The sequence below is a fragment of the Botrytis deweyae genome (genome assembly GCF_014898535.1).
Source record: "Botrytis deweyae strain B1 chromosome Unknown BDEW_017, whole genome shotgun sequence".
NCBI lineage: Eukaryota > Fungi > Ascomycota > Leotiomycetes > Helotiales > Sclerotiniaceae > Botrytis > Botrytis deweyae.
This window is the reverse complement of record NW_024066224.1, coordinates 460,926-481,563: the sequence shown is the minus strand read 5'-3', so window position 1 is coordinate 481,563 and position 20,638 is coordinate 460,926. Positions and strand designations below refer to the sequence as shown.

Genomic DNA, 20,638 nt, shown 5'->3' with positions numbered 1-20,638 from the left:
AGCTGACCAGGCAAGAACGAACGAACGAACGACCGAACGATTGAATCCAATCCAACGGATGGCATATGGATGAGAGCATTCCCAAGAGACGTTGTACAGAAGGAGCGGTGGAAGCTGGACGTTGAGCTCGAGGTTATTTCAAGAGGTACATTATCGTAAAGTGGAAGCTGCAGATCCAACCATGCCAAGACATCGTTTTGTACCACCTTTCACACCTTCATGGATCATTTTTGTCCCTTTCAGCTGTCAATATAGTCGGATGTATAGTGGATGTAATGATTGGATAAAATGACGATTTTATGGAAAGTCTCCATGAATAAATGGATTTCATTGGGTTTTGACTATCAAAAATTATAATTAGAACGAACTAACTAGTTGTCTAATTAAGCACGGTAATTAATTAGAACGACCTACCTACCTACCTTCCTATCTATCTACCTAAGTGTTAAACATCTATGTACAGTATTTGAAAACCTGTCACCAAATCTAATCTTCTGCCCTTCTCTTTGCTCTTATCAGCAATTACCTACCTAGCTAGGCAGAGGAAAGCTCATACCCAGCTCGAGTGTACCAGGAATCTTGAGACATCTCTTGCCCAAATCAATAGTAGGTCGTCCGAGCTGCAATTTGTGCATAGATATGGACGGTATCCGGTATGGGGTTGGTGGAGAATGATCCGCGAGGCAAGGGATACAAAAAGAGGATGCACTCAACTCCAGTCTCACTATGTGATCAATGACCGGCAAACATCCCTCGCTACGAAGTCATCTCTTCCTTATATACCTAGAGGACTAATAATACTTTCAATCGTATTGACAGAAAAAGCTTGAATCAGGGAAATGGGGAAGAAACAATAGTTGATCGGAGGACCACGAAATTTAAGGTTTTATGCCGATTCTAATCTGATGCTGACGCTGATGCGGATGCTCATGATATATTGCCGTCTCGACTCCCAAATGAAGAAGTCACGATGATATGGGATCCTTCCTTTTATCGACCATAAGAATCGCAAAGTAAACAATAACCAAGTCTCTACATTGGTGTTCTCGGCGTTATTCATGAAATACATGCAGAAAGAAAGAAGTCTTACTTGCTCGAAAGTTCTTAATCATCCATCATATGCATATCGCTCTTGTGCTCGTTTGCTTCTTTCCATTTCCCCTTCATCAACTTTTCATCAACTTCTCATACCCTCGAAATTCTAGACTTTTCTGCTTTCACACATTCGTTTCGATATCCAAACCCTCTCTATTTACATTGAATCCCATCGAGAAGAACATCATCTCTGTACTCAATACATTGATACTTCGAGACTTCGACGTTCAATTCGACTTCATATCCATCGTTTCATAGAATACCCTTCGAACCCACTTACGAGTACTTGTACCATCTTGTATGCACAACATTTCCATAACCCCACGTTACTCAAAATCACCCCTCAGAGTTCTTCCCACATTACACTGCCGGTACTAAATACATGATGCAGCAAAAAACAGCAGTCGGCAAACTCTCCAAGAACCCAAGTAGCACTGCAGTCAAATTCTCGAGTTAGGAAGCAAACGCCGTTACATAAGATTTGACTCTTGGAACTTCCAAAAAAGCATTATACTGTTCCATTTTGCTTATTCCAAGATAAGGATCAGGGACTTGCATTTTTCATGCATTTAACTCAGCAATATTGGAATAGGATCTGATCGATATTCGCACTGGAAATCGATCTCTTGTCTAGATACTTGAAGCATCACGATTCTTGCTCGGAGCCTTATCAGAGTTATTGGAGCCTTTTCCGCATTTCCTAAACCGATATAAGGAGAGATAAATCTTCATTCTCTACAGGCCATTGTGTCAAATGGTTAGATTGACTTGACTTGTGGTCCGAGAAATTTGGCGCATCTAGAAGTCTTTGCTCTCTTTCTCCAAGGGTGACTGGGAAAAGTTGTAAATCCACGAATTTTGAAATTCAACACAATCAACTGGATGGATTGGATTGACTGGGTGCTTTAAGTGAAGATTGAATCATTCATCAACAAAATCGTCAACAAGCTCGGCCTTGAAGATTCTCCGAGCCGAGTTGTTCTCCTGCTCTTCAGACGGGAACTCCACTATAGCAACCCTGCTTATTGTTTGCTTCAACTTGAAGATTTCACATAATACTTCTCAAAGGAACTATGATTTGAAAGATTGTTGATAAAGTATTCTCTAAGGAAGCACATCCACTCATAGTAAGTAATTCTTGAAGTGTTCATACTCTCTCTTCATCATACAGATGAGATTGAATATCCTCCTGCCTTGATCATTATCTCTTTTATGAGGTTTTTGGAGAAAAGGCAAATAAACATCTCATTCATCCCCTCTTCTGTCTTTGGGGGATACATCCTATTACAGCATGCCCAAAATTATTGCTAACATAATTTCAGACTATCGCTCCTTGACTTGATCACCAAACCTAATCTACATCCTCTTTCAGTCAGCTCGAACCAAGAGTAATTCACTGTTGACGAACGCGTCCTAATAAATAAAGAGTTTGAGCAAAAGGTAAGCCATCTATGAAATATTCCAATAGGAACATTCCGAGATTCACTTTCTCTCCCCACCACCCACCTTAGCGTCGAACTCCTCACTCCTCTTCTTCAACAATTTGAATTTCTCAATTTCAAACTTTGATCTTTCTCTCCTCGACACACAACTATTTTAAAGCTTATGAGAAGCAACTGTTAATTTGATCAGATCCTTCCTCATAGCATGGAATGATGCTATAAGTTCATGCATTGCAATATTACACCATAATCTTGTACAATTCTCTTGAAGTTGTCAAGTCAAAGCTGCTCGAGAATCCCTCAAGCTGCGCCTTGTTTTAAGAAGTTAAAACTGTGAGTCGCATTTCATTATAACTGCTAACTGCGGTCATCCTTTCAGAAAATAACAAGCATGAATGAGAAGTATTCTTGATACTGATCTCTTTGATTTACTTTAGTAGACCTCCTACAATCTGCCACCTTTGACACAATCAAGTCTCCAACACCTTCCTACGAATTTCTGCAAAAACGATAAGACTCAGAGCCACTGTAAGTTACATACCAAATGAAACATGCTCTTGCCACCTGGTATCTGCAGCATATCTGTTGTCACTTGACAAGATAGCTAACAATCTGCAGATTCACCACTCATAGCAAAAGTTCATTTGAAATTCTGCCAAGATGTTAGGAGTTGGACCCATGACATGTAAGTTTATTGTGTCATTAAATTATGTTTTTGGCACCTATAGTCACTTGATTTATGGCTCTGCTTAGCATCCAGTCATAAATATTACTTCTCTTTTCACAATTCTGATCACCATCATTACCCGGGCACCGCAATCCGAGCACTGCAATACTCTCACCATCATTCCCCGAGCACCAACACTCTCAAATTCCATCCTCGAGCACAACCTCACCATAGACCTGTCAATATTCTCTTATCAAAATCACTTGATTTCCACACTTTATTATCCTCTCACTGTTCTCTGAAAATATTCCCTGGACGTGTTCGAATTTTAACTCAAACAGACCAAGCAACACCAAAACCAAAGAAGCCGAAGTCTCATGCAAGAGGTGCAACAATACCCGGAGCTTCAACACAAAATTCGATACCTACCCCATCGACACCCGGTTCATCATCAAGTGTCTTCAGTGGATATATCAATGCACAAGTTCACCAATCTTCTCAGACCCCTCCACTACCATCAACCCCATCACTGCAAACAGCAGGCTCATTCGACAGTAGTAACTTTCACACTGGCGTCAGCGATGCTTCCACAAGTACAAAGAAATCTGGTGGTTTCTTTCGGCTTTTTAAGAAAGACTCAAGATCTGATGGTGCAAGAAGTATTGAGGATCTTCCCGGTCGAGGAAAGACCTTGTATAGTCGTAGTGAAGATCGTTCTCAATCTGGGGCAGATGCCGAGCCATTCGATCCAATGGATGAAATGGGTGTCTTGCCAACACCAGCTTTCATTCGTCCTCTACCAGGCCAAAGACTCATTCCTCGAAGAGAGCCAAATGCACTTTATAAAGCGACATTGAGCCCACTTGCAAATACACAAATTGGAAGAGCCAGGGCCAGGGCTGCGGCCAGACTGACTGAGTCGATTTCTGAGGTATCAGAGTCTGATTGGCAAACTACTAATGCTGGGGTGTCGGAGTCTGATTGGCAAACTACTAATGCTGGTGATGAGGAAGAGTCCGCAAGAGCTGATTCATCATCTTTCTATGATGAAACTTCTCGTGAATCCAATGTGATGAACAACCTTGAAGAGCAATATGAATATGTAGCCATAGCATCAGCACCAACTGGTGATGATGCTGCTATTGCTGAATGGATCAACTACATCAAGTCATACTCTAGCGTAAGCAATCACTCTCAATTTTCTGATTTGTGAATTATTGAGTTCTCTCCTCCACATCCTATTTGGATCGAGCTAATTTATTTGTAGGGTTCTTTCAATATCTCAAAGCCCCCAGCTCCACCCCCACGTAACGCGAGGTTTGATTTTCTGCCAGCCATATATCCACATGACGAAGAAACGAGAATTGCAAAGCACTATACCATAAATGTGCCCTGGACTCCGGAATTAGGTGGAAAGACTATTGCTCTGATGGAAGCAGCAGCAAAGAGATTTCGCCTCAATAGTGCTTCTGTCAGTATTTTTGATGAACGTCATGAGATATTGAAAGTTGAAGTTGGGTACAATCTCATGACACTGGAGCGCACCACAAGCATTTCAGCTCATGCTCTCTATTCAGAGGACGTCTTCGTCATCTTGGACACACATCAGGTTTGTTGCTCTGCTTGCTGTTACATGTTAACCTTAATGCTAATGTTGGTTTAGGATTGGCGTTTTGCCAGAAGCCCTTGGGTTACTGGTCCACCTCACATCCGATTTTTTGCTGGAGCACCTCTGATCTCAGATTCTGGTGAAATCATTGGGGTCTTTTCAATTTTCAGCAAAAACCCTAGAAATGAGTTCGCTCGAGGGGACCGAAAAGAGCTAGCTGAATTTGCAGCTCTTTCTGTCAAGGATATCTGTTTACATAGTGAACGTATGTCTGACCCAGATTTGCGTCGTTCTCCTGTTGTTTCATCAAGAAGGGATACAAAGATGAATTTGCTTCCAAATCCACTTCAACTTCAGAGGCAAATGTCTCCTCTGGTCACTCAGCCTGCTTACTTTCCCATGGGACTTCAATTTCAACACCCAAATCCTTTGGCGAAGCAAACAGATTCCTTAAGAGAGGGAGAGGATGTTTCTGGGAACGTGTCTCCTGAATCCTCGATTCGTGATTCTGAAATACTTTATATGGCCGCTCCAGGACATTACCGAAGCATTTCTGCGGAGTCCGCGTTTCCTACCCAGAATTCGCCAGAGGCTTTCCGCCAGTATCTGACCCCTCCCCGACCTCAAAATCTCCCAGCTTCGGAGGACCCTGATAGCCGTCCTTATTCTACAAGCGACCTGACATCAATGGATATGCCGCGAAACAACACTCCAAATGACACTTTCAACGACACTTTCAATGACACTTTCAATTCTGAAGATAGTTACAGTCACCAATTTGACCTTGATGGACCAGCGACTCCCAAGCAACCGAAGTTTGTCTTCCCAAATACAATCTATCGTAACCTTGGTCCATCAACCAGCGGAGTCTCCTTGAATAATAGCTTTGGTCGTTTGTATATGGAGAATGATAGCATGGTAGGAAGTACTTATCAACAGGAGCTATCAGAACAAGAACCTGCAACGCCAAGCACCTTGCTCTCCAGACCATTTTCATCAATGAGTTCAACCTCAATTGGAACCACTCTTTCCAGCAGGATTGGTGGACCTAATCAAGGCGATGAGGTTACTCCTCCCAACGCTCCTTGGTCAAATATGGCAGAAGCAGTTTTCTCATGCGCCTTCAATGGCAGTAAATTTGGTTTTGATCAAGTATATGCTGTTCAAGTTGATTGTCCGTACCCCGGTATGTCGGATAGAGATCTTTTGGGACCGAATGGTCTTAAATTGAAAATCTTGGCATCTTATGGTCTACCTTGCGGCTATGAGTCTGAGCTTAACAACAATTTACCTTTGAAAGCAGCTTTCTTGAAAGGCTTGCGCACCAATGAGTTACGCTACACCTGGACTCCAGACGAGGCACCACAAACTCAAGAAGAGGGAGCTCAGTTGAAGTTCGGTATTTTAATGCCACTTTGCCCCGTTCACCAGACCAGATCTCGTGATCATGGTATTGTGTACGCCATGTTTAGGAAGGCGAATGCGTCGTCTCATAACAATCTTCAGCCAACTGAGGTGGATACACATGCATTAGACTGTGCAGCTACTTCAATGACAGTTATTCTCTTTAATCTTGATATTACAGATGTAGAAACTCAATTGCTTGCAAAGCAGAAGGCGCCAAGAAAGGGTACCCCAACAATTATTGGTGCTACTGAAGTTGGCCAGATCTACTATAGTAGACGCTCAACTTCAAATTACAGCAAGCATTCCTCTTTTTGATCTGGTCAATCTCCTGAAAAATGCTTCAGACATCAAGAGAAACTTGTTTACGTTGAATCTGATCTTCATTGATTGGCCACTCGGTGTTTATAATGTTCAAAGCATCGTTGGCTCACTTTTCAGCCGGGCTTTCGATAAAAAGTTACTCAAATTTCGACTTCACATATTTTCAAATGGACATCACATATACGGTCTTTTTCTGCAAATGCATACAATTTCTTTTACTGATTTTCTTTTGTTAAAAAGACTACTATTGAGTTATGAGGATCCACGACGGCGTTGTTGTTTACATGGAAGGATAGGCAATTCTGAGGAAAAGCGCAATTTGATGATTTGATTGGCAACTAAATCGAATTTTACCACCTCTGAACAAAGCCAACTCTCAATAGAGTGAAGAAAAAAGGGTGGGGATGAACCAAAAAGATACCAAGCTCGGCGTTGTGGGAAGTGAATGAAGGAGTGGATGGGAATTTAAATATGGTACCTATGACAGGCTTCTAGGCAAATGATGTGGCGGTAGTTACAGGTATGGCGAAACTTGACAAAAAGCAGCTACAAAGGTCTCGAAAATGGTTGGCAATCTCTGTAGAGGATTCCAGATTTGCTGATCTCTTTACTTTATTTTACATCTCCATTGCTTGATATGGATTGATGCATGCATGGAATCTCGTAGTCGGATCGGTCGTCTGCTGTTGTCATTTACTGAGCATGTTTTTTGTGTTGAAGCTGATGAATGGCAGTCATTGGTGGATATGCGTTGCATGTGGATTGATATATGACATGATGGATGAGTGGGCTATTTGCCAGTTATTAGGTAGATAGGAGAGAATCATCGGGAATGAAAAGTTAATTTATTTAAAATGAATGCACGAATGAGCGAATGAATGAATAAACGAATGACTGTGAACTTCAATGTGCCATGCTGTGCTATAGAATGAGAGTTAGATATGTTCGCTTTGCTTTCCTCCTCGATCATTTCTTTTCCTGCCCTGCCCTGCCCTGCCCTGTCCTGCCATCTTATTATCACGTAGACTTCATTCAACAAAGCCAAAAATGAATAAAACCAAACTCATATTAAAGAAGCAGTGCAATGCAATGTAATACGATAAACAATACAATACAAATTTCATAATCCTCGTTTTTCATCGCTATGCATTCGTTCCCTCGCTCGTTCGCGTTCATAATATACAAACTCTTCCTCCCTCCCTTGCTTTCTTTCTTTCTTTCTTCCTTTTAGCTTCCTTCCTTCCTTCCATCCGTCCATCTCCATTTCTCTCCTCGCACATTCATATGAATTCCAATCGTCTAAAATACCCAATTCCAATTCCTACTCCTATGCCTATATCTAACTCATACAATTCCTTTTCTCCCCCTTCCTCCCTTGCAAGACCCCCCCTGAGCTTCCTTCAAACTCCCATCTTACGACACTAACAATACTACCATTCGATTCTCCGCTCCCTTTTCTTTCCACGCACCTCCTTTCAAAAAAAAAAAAACTAAACCTCCTCATCGCTATCTTCCCCGAGCAACTCCCCCTCATCCTCATCCACAACCGCATAATCTCCTCTGCCTCTCGCAAAACTGTCTCTAGTCGTGAATCTCCTATTCGGCACATTTCTCCCCAAAGCCCCCGAAGCTGAGCGCCATAGTGACGATGCAAGGAGTGGGATTGCTTGGGCGATTGCTACTGCTGCTGCTACGGCCATGACTGGGTATTTAATGTATGGAGCTTCGTCATTGAATGATGCTGTGAGGTGTGTTAGTAGGAAATTCTCGGGCAAGATTGGGAAAGAGGGATGAGAAAAGTAAGGGGAGGAGGGAGAGATAAAAACATACCTTGTTCACCCAACCTAATCTGACCGAATTTGCCAGTCCAGTTTCTCCAAACCCAAGTACCAACCGCAGCCGCAATACCAATAGGAATCATAACCGCAAAGAAGATGGCCCAACCTGAAGCTGCATGTTTCCTATTGAATTCATCTTCATGACCCGCGCAAGAATGTGCTTCATCACTAATATCCATTTCTCTACCACCTTGGCATGTTGTGAGGGGAAGACGACGGTATCCTGTAGGTTTAAAGTATTCCACGACGTTTTCATCGATGCGACAGATTTCGGAATGGTCTGGTGGTGAGTAACCTTTAACGAGGACACATGATCCATCGCCTTGGCGCTCGTAGTTAAGATCACTGATTTTGTGTTAGTTTTTGTAAATTTAATATCAGAAAATAGAACTTACCACTCGAAATCTCGCCTAGTACAACTGCAATTCCTGGCGATATTATGAAGCGAAGGAATCAACCTTCCATTATAACATTCGGCATCAGTTCTCTTTCGATGGTATTGCGAGACATGTCCAAAGAGACAGTCATCATTTTGCAGAGGATGTTTTGGTTGCCAAAGATAATAATCTCCACCTTCAACGTCCTTCTCATCAAGATCACACTGTCTATCTCTCAAACCTGAGAAATCAAGATTGATAGCTGTGAGGGCACCATCGACCGTACCCCAAAGGAGAAAATTTCGAGCGTTGTCACTTGGAACCGTAGTGAGATCCTCAACCTTCATTTCCGCATCGGAGAATTTGTATGGAATCCAAGTATCTCCCTCATCTAGAGAATAGTGAACTTCATTAACCGATGCGCGTTCTTTCACGATGACGATGATTGAGCCTTGATCTCCAAACCTCCACATGTAAGGTCCCTTTTTGACCCACTTCCAGTTTATGCCAGCATCCGTGGAAATGAAGGTGTCGGCATCTTTGTAATCTGTGAGGAATTCGCCAACATTTCCAACGCCCATCATCAAACCAATTGCCGATTGAGAAGAGAATGTATGGCTTTTATCAACTCTCTCGGTATAACTATGAAGATTCAATGAGCACTTTTCCTCCGAACCACTGCATCCCCACTTCTTTCCATCTGGACCTTGTGCAGGAGCTCTTATTGGAGCCCATTCTGCACCATCATTGTGGGTGATCATGGTCTTGAGCTTCTTATTCTCCTTCTTGTAGTTCTTCGATTCTGCATTTGCAACAACGTTGACCATGGCAACTCCTTCGATTCCGAACATCTTCTCGAAGTCCACATAACCAGCGCTGTCTCTATCCACAGCATTCAAACTTAGAACATATGAAGTACCGTTAGAATTACTCTTAATGATGGTTCCAAATTCCTTGCCCTTCTCATTGTTCGTTGTAACATGAAGAAAAACAGAATGAGTAGAGCTATCAAGCACAGTGTAACCAACTTGATGATCCATCTTGAAACCATGAGGGAACTTGGCATCGGCAAAGTTGACCGCATCAAAACTTGCATCGACTTTCAAAGTTTGGTGCTCATTATCTTTTGTTGCAACAACAATGAACTCGGACATTGTAGCGAAATCAACTACGTTGGTGAAATGCACTTTAGCCGGCTCACTAAAGAAGTCCGTACTCGAGACAAGTTGCCACGGATTGTTAGCGTCGTTGTTTTCACGTTCTTTGACTTCGCAATAAATCAATTTATCATCACGTTGTTGGTTTGCGGCTTCTTTGATGAACTCGCACTTTCGGACATATCGCTGGAGCGTTTTCCAGGTGCTATCTCCTCGGTCTTGGGTGAGTGAAGCTACGGTGTGACAGTTACCAGGACCATCGCACTTCTCACCCATCCATATAAACCAGTCCTTGTTTCTAGGGTGGAAGTTCATTGCGAGAGCTTCACGACTTGGTGGATGGGGAGCTTTGAAGCTTCTGATATTCTCCCCACGATCGACAGAGTAAAATACAGTTTCGGTCTTTGTCAAGAAGAATACAACATCATTAAAGTACTGATTGGCGTAAATTCGAACGATTTTCTCATCTTTCAAGATTTGCTTCCACGTTTTTCCATGATCGTGAGTGAGCCAGACTGTTTCCTGGTCGGTTTGTAATACGATTGTTTCGTCCACTTGGGTGCTAACGCCAGTTCTCTCAAGGTATTGTTTATCCAGGAATGCTTGGCCCTTGAATTTGAAATCAGTCGAGTTTCCTTTACCCGAAGCAGGAGGCGCTGCGGAAGTCGAGCATTTGTGTTCGACTAAATCGTCCTTCTGCTTGCCACTGTCTCGCTTACAAGTATTTCCTGGAATTAGACGCCACCCGGAAGATCCTTTAAATGTGTCATCGGGACCAAATGCTTTGCATTGACCTTCCGGAACGATCAAAGCACCTTTTTGTATGCATTCCTTAAGATCATCACTTCTGATAAAGTTATAATCGCACTCGAAATCGGCGTCTGTACAAGCGCAATCGTCTGTTTGAACAACTGGGTCTTTGAATTCTTGTTTCATGAAGCAATCTGCGTCGGCTTTGCGGCGCATATAATATTGGGTGTGGCCCATAAGACAAGCTGGTTTACCGTCATCATCCAGCCTTGCGTACCACTTTTCCAAATCATCATCCTTTTTGCATTGTCTTTCATGCATTTCGTCAAAGTTAAGTGCAATCATGTAGAAAGTCTGCTTCTTGTCCGACTCATCCACCCCAATCATAAGGAATTTAAGACTTGTTGAATCGGAGGTTGTGACCAATTGTAGCGGGCGGATTTTACCCTTGAGTTCGAGTTCCTTCCAATCTTTGCCGTGGTTAAGTGAGTACTTAACCACCTTTGTATTACCATCATGTACAGCCACAAGAACAGATCCCTGATCTCCAAATTCGTACTTGTGTGGTCCGTCGAGGGCATGATGCCAAGTAACTCCCGCATCATCAGATACATAAAGGTTAGATTTATCCCATTCCCCCAAGTAGTCTCCCGTATTACCATTTCCCATTACCAAACCTGGAGCCGGACTAGAGAAGACCCGACCAGAATTGTCCAACTCTGTGACGGAATGGAGGTGAAGATCTTTGTCTTTGACCTTGAGAGGTTGCCAAGTTCGTCCATCATCAAAACTGATTTTGGACTTCTTCTTCTTCACTTCCATGAAACTTTTCTCGACCTTTTCAAAGTTATCAACCACGTTAACCATCACAATTCCCTGCACTCCCGCCATCTTCTCGAAATCAACCAAACCACCCATATCTCGATTTGTGTGCTCGATGTTCCGAGTGAAATACGTTCCGTTCGAATTACTGGTGAACATGACCCCCATAGCATTGAGTGGGCGCGTGTTCAAAACGTCGATTTGAATACTGTAATTAGTTCCTTCCAAGATGGTATATGCCTCCTGGGTCAATTTATGGTCGTGTGGAAATTCGGCTCGGTGCCATTTAATGGCATCATCAGACACATATAATGCCATCTCGTCAGTGCGGTCAGCACCCGCGGCTGTGATCAAGAACTTCTTCTGGGGTGCGATTTCAACAATTCCCTTGACCGTTCGACCTGGCTCCAGTTCGGGCTCAAATTCTTGTATATCCTCACCGTCTGAAGCAAAGAAATCGTCAGAGACAACGAGCCGGTAGTCTGACCTCCATACAGAATATCTGCCTTTAGCCACACAGAGAATCCTGTCTTTGTCAAGGTCCTTCTGGCCAGTTGTAAACTCCGGTGACGAGACTGCCCAGCGGCAGCCCACAGTATCGGAACGTAGGAACTTGGTAGTTTCGTCAAATCCGTTAGTAGTGTACATAGACTGTTGTGAGAATAGTTAGCATTTGAATCGCCCAGCAGGAACTATCACTCCTCTTACCAACTCTTCGCAGAAAATGCCCGTGCAATCCATTGCATTGAAGATAATCCTATTTGGATCTTTTGCATGATAACTCAGCGCCGGTCTGAATACACTAGCTTGATTGTCCGTATAGAATTCCTCCCAGTGCTCTCCTCTATCATTGGTTGCCCAATGACTCTTCCCCGACGTTATGATATATGCCCTTTTCGAATCGAATGGATGCATCGAAATCTCCAACATTTTGCCTTCAGGAACGGCGGTGATTTTCTTCCACGTCTCTCCTGCATCCACTGATCTGTAAACAACCGCATCGTCTCTATCCTCATACAGCAACACATCGGAATCATCGAAGTACTGCAGATTGTGTGGGATATTTTTTAATTTGGCATAGCTAACTCCAGGCGCATCTTTCTTTGCCCACGCGCTAGTATAGAGAAGTGTTGATATTAGGAGGCACCGCCATCCTGTCTCCGAGCTCCGTAGCCTCATCTTCGCGGGTTGGTTGTGATACCGCAGCGCATGAAGCTTCGATAAGGATCACCAAGTGGCGACTCGACGATGGTAGTGATAGTTTAGATGTTGTTACTTTTGGCAGAATCGATAATGGAAAGGGTTTGAAGAAGCAAAGATTGTAAATGGATTGCGTGTCTTTTGGAAACAATGATGATGATAGTGAGCCTAGCCCGGTAGGTAGGTACAGCTACTCGTTTCAGGGCACTTTTGCGCCACACCTGTGCCTCACAACTCGGACCTATCAATGATAACCTTGAGCAAGCAAGAGCACTCAGATCCCACGCCAAACCCAGCAGCACTTTCCGCGCTTGAATGTTGGATTGACTCGATTGGTTATTGGTTGGGGGTTAAAATCTATTTCTGGTATGATGAATTAATTTCTGTGGAGATGGAGATGGAGAAGGAGCAGGAGGAGCAGAGGGAGAACAGAGAACAGAGACAGGACGGAGAACATTCATTGATTCTTCAACTCAAATTTGTATGTTGATAACCTTGGAAATCCTCTCAACACTTATTATTCACAGTATCAATAGCAGGCAACTCTCTTATATTCACTTCATTATCTGGCGTCGACCATCACTACGGAATAGGAATGGAATGATGACGGTTGCCGTGAACGTCTACGATATAGGAAGGAATGTTCTTTGTCAAGCACAAAATTGACCAACCATCAGTCACATCACAGCAGCGGCTAATACTAATGATTCCTTCTTTGCCTCTTTGCCTCCTTGCCGCTATGACGGTGTGATCGATGGTATTATAAATTGTTTACTTCCTCCCACAAGTCAAAGCACAATTCAATTTTCATCAGCGAATGGATCTTTGCTATGCCCATTTCGAACATTATGTCGACTTCAAACTTGATCGACAATCCAACTGATGGGCGAGGTAAAGAAGGCGAATTGCATGGCACATACACAAACATTCACATCATTCCAAACGATACAATCTTTCAATTCAAGACTTTTGTTCTCAATTATTGATTTAAAATCCCTAGTATCCATTCAATCGCTATGCAAAACCAGCCTGCCATGCACGCGAGCCTCCAACAAAAGAGAGGTAAATACAAAGCAAACGCTTCTTTAAAGATACAAGCTCGCCCGCTAAATAACTCCATCTGCAAAGATTCCCTTTTCTTCTGTTCTAGATACCATATCACGAAGTCTTTCGCTGACTCTTCACCCTCTTCCAAAACCTCTTTACCACCCCATTTTCCTTCTCGACCGGTGGCCCCCAACCATCCGCTCCACCCATAGGTCCCCGCGGATACCTATGATTCTCTAGATCCTCCATTACAAGCGGCTCCTTCGATTGCCATCCATATATTGCGCTCTCATCTCTCAGATCCTGCCGTGTAAGCGTCATTCTTAACGTAGGTTCTCGATTTCCTGCCATAACTTGTGTATAAGGGTCTTGTTGTTTGCTAGGTAGTTTATTGGGCCCAGATTGAAAATCCGCAAGAGGCTTGCCAGTATAATAAAATGGAGATCGCTGTAGTGGATATCCGCTTTCATATTCCAGGGGTGTTATGGGTGCTTCAGAATCAGCCATCGATTTGTCGTCTTCGAATAGTGAAGCAGTATCGTCATTAAAGAATGAATGTTCAAATGCTGGACTCGATGCCTTCCGCCTCAACATATCTCTCGACGAACGTTTCGATATTAATCTTGAGGGTTTATTTTCCTTCTCTGATGCACCCATCGCTGCATCCATGGATGGAAATCCAAACTCGATTATCTCATCGAATTTTTGCGGTGACGCTAAGTATACTCTTAGCTTTAGTCGTGCTTCCGGGTCTTGGTAATAGGTGGCATTAGGGTCTATCGACGAGAGCGATGAATTAACTTTGTGTTTTGCGGCATGCCTTGGTCCTGTTATTGATGTAGCCGAGCGGGAATGTGTGCTGAAGGCAGGTGATGTGGGATTCGGAGATTTGGGTGTGATAGAAGATATCGAGCTTCGCCCGAAAGGAAGCTTTGAAATCGACATTTGTCGTCGAAATGATGGCTTCCGGTCGCTTTTTAGAGAAGGAAATATTGAAGCATGATAATCATCCAAATGAAGATCTAACTTAGACTCATCGTCGATCCATTGGAAACTGTCAAGAAACGTATCGGCCATACTAGACATCGAGGCTCTCCTTCGAGTCCCGCTAGTTTTTCCACTGAAAACAGAACCTCTAACGCTTGGAGATAATACCGGTGGATCTGACGCCATGCGACGAGATCGTCTTCGTATTATGAGATTTTCGTCCGCCGCATCCAATATAACTGCTTCACGTATCCTGCTTGCTAATAATGCTTGTTCTTCGCTCGAGAATTGTTTTCTTTTGATTGTCTCCGGAAATGTTTCGTAATTGCTTAAAAACCAAGATCTATCATTACTATTGGATATTGAATGTTCCTTCTTCTTTTTTAATCGTCTCGAAGGTCTGCGTCGGGGCTCGAGCTCTGAAATCTTCAAGCCACGTCGGTCGGCAATAGAAGTTCTACGGGTATTCTGTGTGGGAAGATCATTGAGGGCATTTGACCTCGAGCTTTGTGCGAATCGAAGACGCTCCAGAGTTGAGAAATACTGCGAAAGGGCCCGGTTAGCACCCATCTTTTAACAATAATACCGTCGACAACCGCATGAGAAGAATTGCAAAACCACCGTCTCTTGTACCTGCATATAAATGTGTTCATAGCGTTTGCTGATCCCGCCGCCAGTATGAATGGAAGGATCTAGCGTAGATTCACGCGGGAAGACACCACTAAATGTACTAATGAGAGACCTAACTTTCGACGGCGTCTCGTTGGCACGGGCTAAACTACATCTCTTTACTTTTTTCAATAGCTCAACCCTGAAATACGAAATGAAACCCCCAACCTTGTTTTTTAAATTGTGATGACCGTGGTAAAGTATAACAGCGAAAGTGATATATATACCTTTCGTTTTAGAGCAGGTGGAAGAGCATGAAACTCTTCATGAGTTGTAAAGTATTCCCCGCACAATGCCATTTCCTTGTGATTCCTGCGATATAGACTTGACGATGGAAGAGCCGGCGAAGATTCGGGACGAATATCGAAAGACGGTTTCGAAAGAGCAGTCGGTGAGAAGATATTCGAAGTCGAATTGTGTGATGGAGCTGGGAGAGAGTAGATGGGAGTGATGTTCAAGTTTCGTTCCTTCATATTGGACGCCATGACTGAATATCAAGTCCAGAAGGATTCAGAAGATGGTAAGACTGGAGTGGCTCTTTCAGATTTGTTGTCTCCAACTAATGCATCATGCAACACGATCCGAACGAATCTCCTTACGACGGGACTCCAGATATAAAGGCTATTGGGTTCTTGCCGCGTATGGTGTGTGCAACCCCGGACCTGAATCGACCAGGTAGCTCAAAAGTTTGGTACGGTATGGGTATGGTTCTATGGATCTTATGGATCGATATGGGCATAGAAAAGTAAGGTAACTTGATTTCGTTATGACTTACTTGGCATATGAGATGACGAACAGACGAACAGTCGAATCGAACAAATTATATTGCACAATTAAGAGCAATTCGAAAGACTGGAGAAAGCGGTTCAGAGAACATGTGGAGAGAAAGCAGAAGGATTGGAAAGACCCAAGAGGTTCATCTGATGATTCTGATCAATGATATTGAGACCCGTTGCTTTCGCTGATCACAGTAACCGCCGGCCCTGGGTCCCTCTCTTTCGCTGTCTCTCTTTGTCCATTTTTCCTCCATTGAGGTAAGGTACGGTTGTTAACCCATTATGTATTTTTTAATCGTCATGAATCAAAATTATCAATATTGATTCTTGATTTGCCTAGAGATCTCCACGTCCATTCTGGAAGCACAAGGGGTTTGATTCAAGGGTCTTGATATTCCTAGTATGCAGGCACGAGCTCTCACCAATGAATCGACCTTGTTTGCGATATCCATGGAAGATCCTTACTTGATCCAGTGCACAAAAGACCACAAGAAGAGGATTCTAAGAGACATAGACCAGGTCTTGATCATAGCAATATAGCAAACAAATGGCTGCTCACCGGATTCGCAAAGAACCACCATACATACAGGCATTTATATTGTTGCTCGAGAAAGGGAAAATCCTTGGCGAATTCTTTGGATATTCCATTTTTTAGTTGTTCATGCTCAAATCCGAAATAGTTGTTTCTCCTTGTACTTCGTATGTATGTCTTTCGTCTCCTCTCTTTTTTTCCAATGTTAGACAAGACATATTGTACGTATATAGAGTACATATTGTGCACAGCATATTGCTCTCACGGATAACGGACATAAACCCGTTATACAACAGTTATTCTGTAACATTGAATACTTGTGATATGATTGCAATTTGTACATATGTACGTATATGCAAACACGCCATTTATTCAGGCCATGCTCATGAAGGTGGCCCAACTCTGTACTGACCCAACTGTACCTGCCGCGCCGCACCCAACTTGTAATGCACCTTTATTTATGTGACACAGCAAACACACGCCGTCAACGCAATGTCAGCCTCGTGGGTTGTGATCCCAAAGCAATCGAGAGGCGTGCTGCAGCAAGGATAGGCCGGTTGGGCGAATATAAAAATTTCCCCTCTGTCGAAGCTGAAAATAAATCTCCCCTTGCATTCGATTGAGTTCGTGGAAATTGTGGAAAGTATCCAGAATCGCGCAAGCAGGCAATTATCATCCGATCTGTCGAAAATAGACTCGTACGCTGTAAATAGAATGTTTCACGTAAGGTCATGTACAAATAGGATTGTCCTTGCTGTCGGTGTGGAATCGTTGATGTACAGGAGAGGGGCGTTGTGTGGAATGATCCAGCCTCCAGCGGCGAGGAGAGGAGCGGTCAGATCCTTCCGCCCGCTTGCTTCCCCACGGCTAGCGATAGAGACTCTGATAATTGAATATAAAACGCGGAAACTTCACGAAATCAAGTGACTATGGCCTCAGTGTCAAGCGGGATTCCTTGCTGAAATTGGGGCGTCCAAACGTCAAAAAGAAATATGGGCGTTTTAAATTTCCGAATGACATTGGTAAAAAGATTTCCGAAGCGAAAGAAGAAAAGAGCAGCATACAACGACTCCGAACGAGCGTAGCTAAACTTCATAGATTGTGCAGAACGTCCATACTCAGTATAACTCAAAGAGCGATTCCTCGGATTACCAGGTCCATCCCCTCATCGAAAATCTTATTCCATACCCTAAGATATCTGACCAAGGTCATCACCGCCAATTTACAAGTCCACGAATATCTACCCCTTCATTTCGCTCGCTTTACTCGATCCAGCCGAACCTTCTTCTCTCACTCCAAACCTTCCTAAAAATATTCTGATCTTTGTCTTTGTGTCACTTTATCCCAGCACCGCTCCTCGAATTAGCCGTGACAACCGTATCATCTCCTTTCTTGAAATTATACTGTGCACTATCGTGGCTGTACAATGTACAGTACTCACTATACACGAAGTGAGTGCATCATGATCGATCGTCGGTACAGCAAAACCTCTCCATAAGGATACCGGTTTTTGTAGACTTTTTTAAGGATATATAGAGGTATCCTTGTATAGAGGTATCCGACTAATCCCGACCCGGTAGTAATTGATTTCCGATTAGTCCCGATCGGGCCATTTCCGTGACATTTTTTAGAGTTTCAATTGAATCTCTTAAAAACCTCAGTATATTTATCATGTGATAGCTAATCCTGATGATTCTACTGGTTCAATAAGGATATTCACGTGATTTTGGGACCGAGAAATATAAGGATATCCTAATAGAGAGGTTTTAAGGATATAGGCCTTTTTTAGCCCTGAAAATTTTTGGGACCAAAAAAATTTAAGGATAATAGAGGTTATCCTTATAGGGGGGATCCTTATGGAGAGGTTTTGCTGTATATTGTAATCTCAGACAACAATGTTTTCAAAGTTCAAACGCGTACCATGGAATGAATTTTGGAACGTGAGATTCGTAGAAAACAAATATAAACAAACAAACAAAATAAGGTGCTCGAGCCCCTCCTCGGTCATCGCCGTCACTGGTTCCATAACTTCCTTCCATTGCCAGATGTTCTATCTCGTGTTTTAGTTCCAAGTTCCAAGCCCTCTATCTTTCCAAATTCCACAAACTCAACATTTAAACTCTTAGTTCTGACTGTTCCAACTGTTAGACATAAATTACCATGCAAAGTCAAAAATCCGCTCAAAATCTTGGTACTGTACAGACACGTCGCGAAGGATTCTCTCGGATTCCTTCCCGTGAAATTTCGAACTACGCTGTGCTAGCTAGGTATCTGTAGTGCATCCAGTTCCTCGGTATATATTTTGTCTCGTGATTGATTGATTTGGTTCCTTGAACCTTCCCGTTGCTATATTGGCGAATGCCAATATCGATTTCCTGGGGCTTCCATCATGAGCGAAAGAGTGAATGGGCGGGAAAGGTATATTTAGTAAAATATAAAACATCAATGAAGGTTGCAACCAACAGTTGAATGGCGTGAAGTCGTCTTGAGATTGAGAGGTTGTACTGACTAAGTAGATATGAACGTTAATACTTTCAGTCAAAGAACCGAAGAACTTCGCCCATTCCAAGCATTCAATCCAGCGTATTCGTCGTATAACAAACAAGGAACTCCCTCCAAAATAATCCATATATCCATCTGACATCTTGGCAATGCTTAACCAAAGCCTATCAACGTAACCACATCCAAACCTCCAGATGTGCTTTCCTTTCCTCCGCTATCGAGACCCCTAACACACACACACACACACACACACACACACACAAAACTTTATACATACATCATCGAGCAAAACGACTGTACACATGATGCCCTGCAAAGCTGTGAAGCCGCAAATCATGCACCGTAAATCAATATGTACGTGCCGAAACCTTATCACTGCAGTCATACATAACGATATCAGTTGCGTCTCGCCGATGAAACCCTCCATATCCTCCTCAAAATTGTGATTGCAACCCTATCTTACAATCTTCCGTAGCGATTTTGTATCATTCACCACGCACGCCAGAAATCTCATACTACGGCATTTGAGGCTAGTAGTAATGAATGTGTAGCAAATAACTCTCTTGTATATATGTAAAAATTGGTCCGAAGTTGCTGCCCAAGGTGGCTTCAGCAGGACGGAAAACTGGACAAGTTACTCTTTTCAATATTCGATACCAACTCGGATAATTATTGTTCTGATACAAAGATTGAACATATATATCGATAAGCTATTATACAATATACTGTTTGAATCATTTAGATCTCAAAGTAAAGAGAGAGATAGTATGGAAAAACAAACTGCAAGATAAGTGTTCTCAACGTATGGATCCATTTGGGTAATTGAGTGTACGGCTTTTTTCGTCCATTTGGAGGGTGGATACCGTAAGCGCGCATATTGAATTTCAAGTTGCTCTCAACCATTCAAATCACATCTATAAAATTCCATAACTTCAATGCTGTTGGCACTAACCCACCAATAACCCCTCTCCAGAAAAGATAAAGCGTCATGCTCGGCATCATATGTTAATCACATCTCCTCCGCCAAATGCAATGATACGGAATCGGACACATCTCAGACGTCTTAAGCCACTTATTCCTACTAAATTCTCATTCTCCAAGATATATTCCGTACAATATTGTGGATTTCAACATTTTATCCAACCCGAAGTAGTTATCCCGCAGACTGCGGCTCGCGAAATAATAAATGTTATTCCGTCTACTATTCTCGTCTGAGATATTGGGGTCCCCAAATATTGATAAGAACGGCACGCGAGACGAGAATGAGAATGCGAAACGGCTATCCTCATAACGTAATCTTACATCGAGTCGACGTGCCTAGATCCCGATGGATGGGTCATCGGATCTTCATAAGTGCAGTCTGAGACTTAACATTTTGAGCCTCGATGGAGGGAGGTAAGCAGAAAAGCGAATAAGGGCGCAAGAGGCGCCAAGAAATTT

General features: G+C 42.9%; 4 protein-coding genes across 4 annotated transcripts; 2 read left to right on the top strand and 2 right to left on the bottom strand.

Annotated features, from left to right (window-relative positions):
- Window positions 1-2,735: 2,735 nt before the first annotated feature.
- EAE98_007374 (uncharacterized protein) lies at window positions 2,736-6,535 on the top strand (the record flags this gene model as incomplete). Its single annotated transcript, XM_038954997.1, has 5 exons — window positions 2,736-2,870; window positions 2,978-3,222; window positions 3,546-4,384; window positions 4,472-4,813; window positions 4,868-6,535. The coding sequence occupies exons 2-5, from the start codon at window positions 3,198-3,200 to the stop codon at window positions 6,533-6,535; spliced, it is 2,874 nt and encodes a 957-aa protein (XP_038808647.1). The 5' UTR covers window positions 2,736-2,870; window positions 2,978-3,197.
- A 1,002-nt stretch (window positions 6,536-7,537) lies between these two features.
- EAE98_007373 (uncharacterized protein) lies at window positions 7,538-12,811 on the bottom strand. Its single transcript, XM_038954996.1, has 4 exons — window positions 12,194-12,811; window positions 8,775-12,136; window positions 8,372-8,724; window positions 7,538-8,282 (listed from the first exon to the last, which is right to left on the bottom strand). The coding sequence occupies exons 1-4, from the start codon at window positions 12,662-12,664 to the stop codon at window positions 8,032-8,034; spliced, it is 4,437 nt and encodes a 1,478-aa protein (XP_038808646.1). The 5' UTR covers window positions 12,665-12,811; the 3' UTR covers window positions 7,538-8,031.
- A 121-nt stretch (window positions 12,812-12,932) lies between these two features.
- Window positions 12,933-13,278, top strand: EAE98_007372 (uncharacterized protein; the record flags this gene model as incomplete). Its single annotated transcript, XM_038954995.1, has 2 exons — window positions 12,933-13,166; window positions 13,222-13,278. 2 exons carry the CDS (start codon window positions 12,933-12,935, stop codon window positions 13,276-13,278), a joined length of 291 nt encoding a protein of 96 aa, XP_038808645.1.
- Window positions 13,279-13,580: 302 nt separating this feature from the next.
- Window positions 13,581-17,861, bottom strand: EAE98_007371 (uncharacterized protein). The gene is made up of 2 exons (XM_038954994.1): window positions 15,616-17,861; window positions 13,581-15,262 (listed from the first exon to the last, which is right to left on the bottom strand). The coding sequence occupies exons 1-2, from the start codon at window positions 15,871-15,873 to the stop codon at window positions 13,844-13,846; spliced, it is 1,677 nt and encodes a 558-aa protein (XP_038808644.1). The 5' UTR covers window positions 15,874-17,861; the 3' UTR covers window positions 13,581-13,843.
- Between the last annotated feature and the right edge of the window lie 2,777 nt (window positions 17,862-20,638).

Bases quoted from the DNA above. Each gene is read 5' to 3' on its own strand.
- EAE98_007371 (XM_038954994.1), bottom strand. From the start codon at position 15,873: ATGGCGTCCAATATGAAGGAACGAAACTTGAACATCACTCCCATCTAC. The intron at 15,263-15,615 runs GTATATATATCA...GCCCTTTCGCAG, and splicing joins CACCTGCTCTAAAACGAAAG to TATTTCTCAACTCTGGAGCG.
- EAE98_007373 (XM_038954996.1), bottom strand. From the start codon at position 12,664: ATGAGGCTACGGAGCTCGGAGACAGGATGGCGGTGCCTCCTAATATCA. The intron at 12,137-12,193 runs GTAAGAGGAGTG...TTCTCACAACAG, and splicing joins GCATTTTCTGCGAAGAGTTG to TCTATGTACACTACTAACGG. The intron at 8,283-8,371 runs GTATGTTTTTAT...CACACCTCACAG, and splicing joins GATTAGGTTGGGTGAACAAG to CATCATTCAATGACGAAGCT.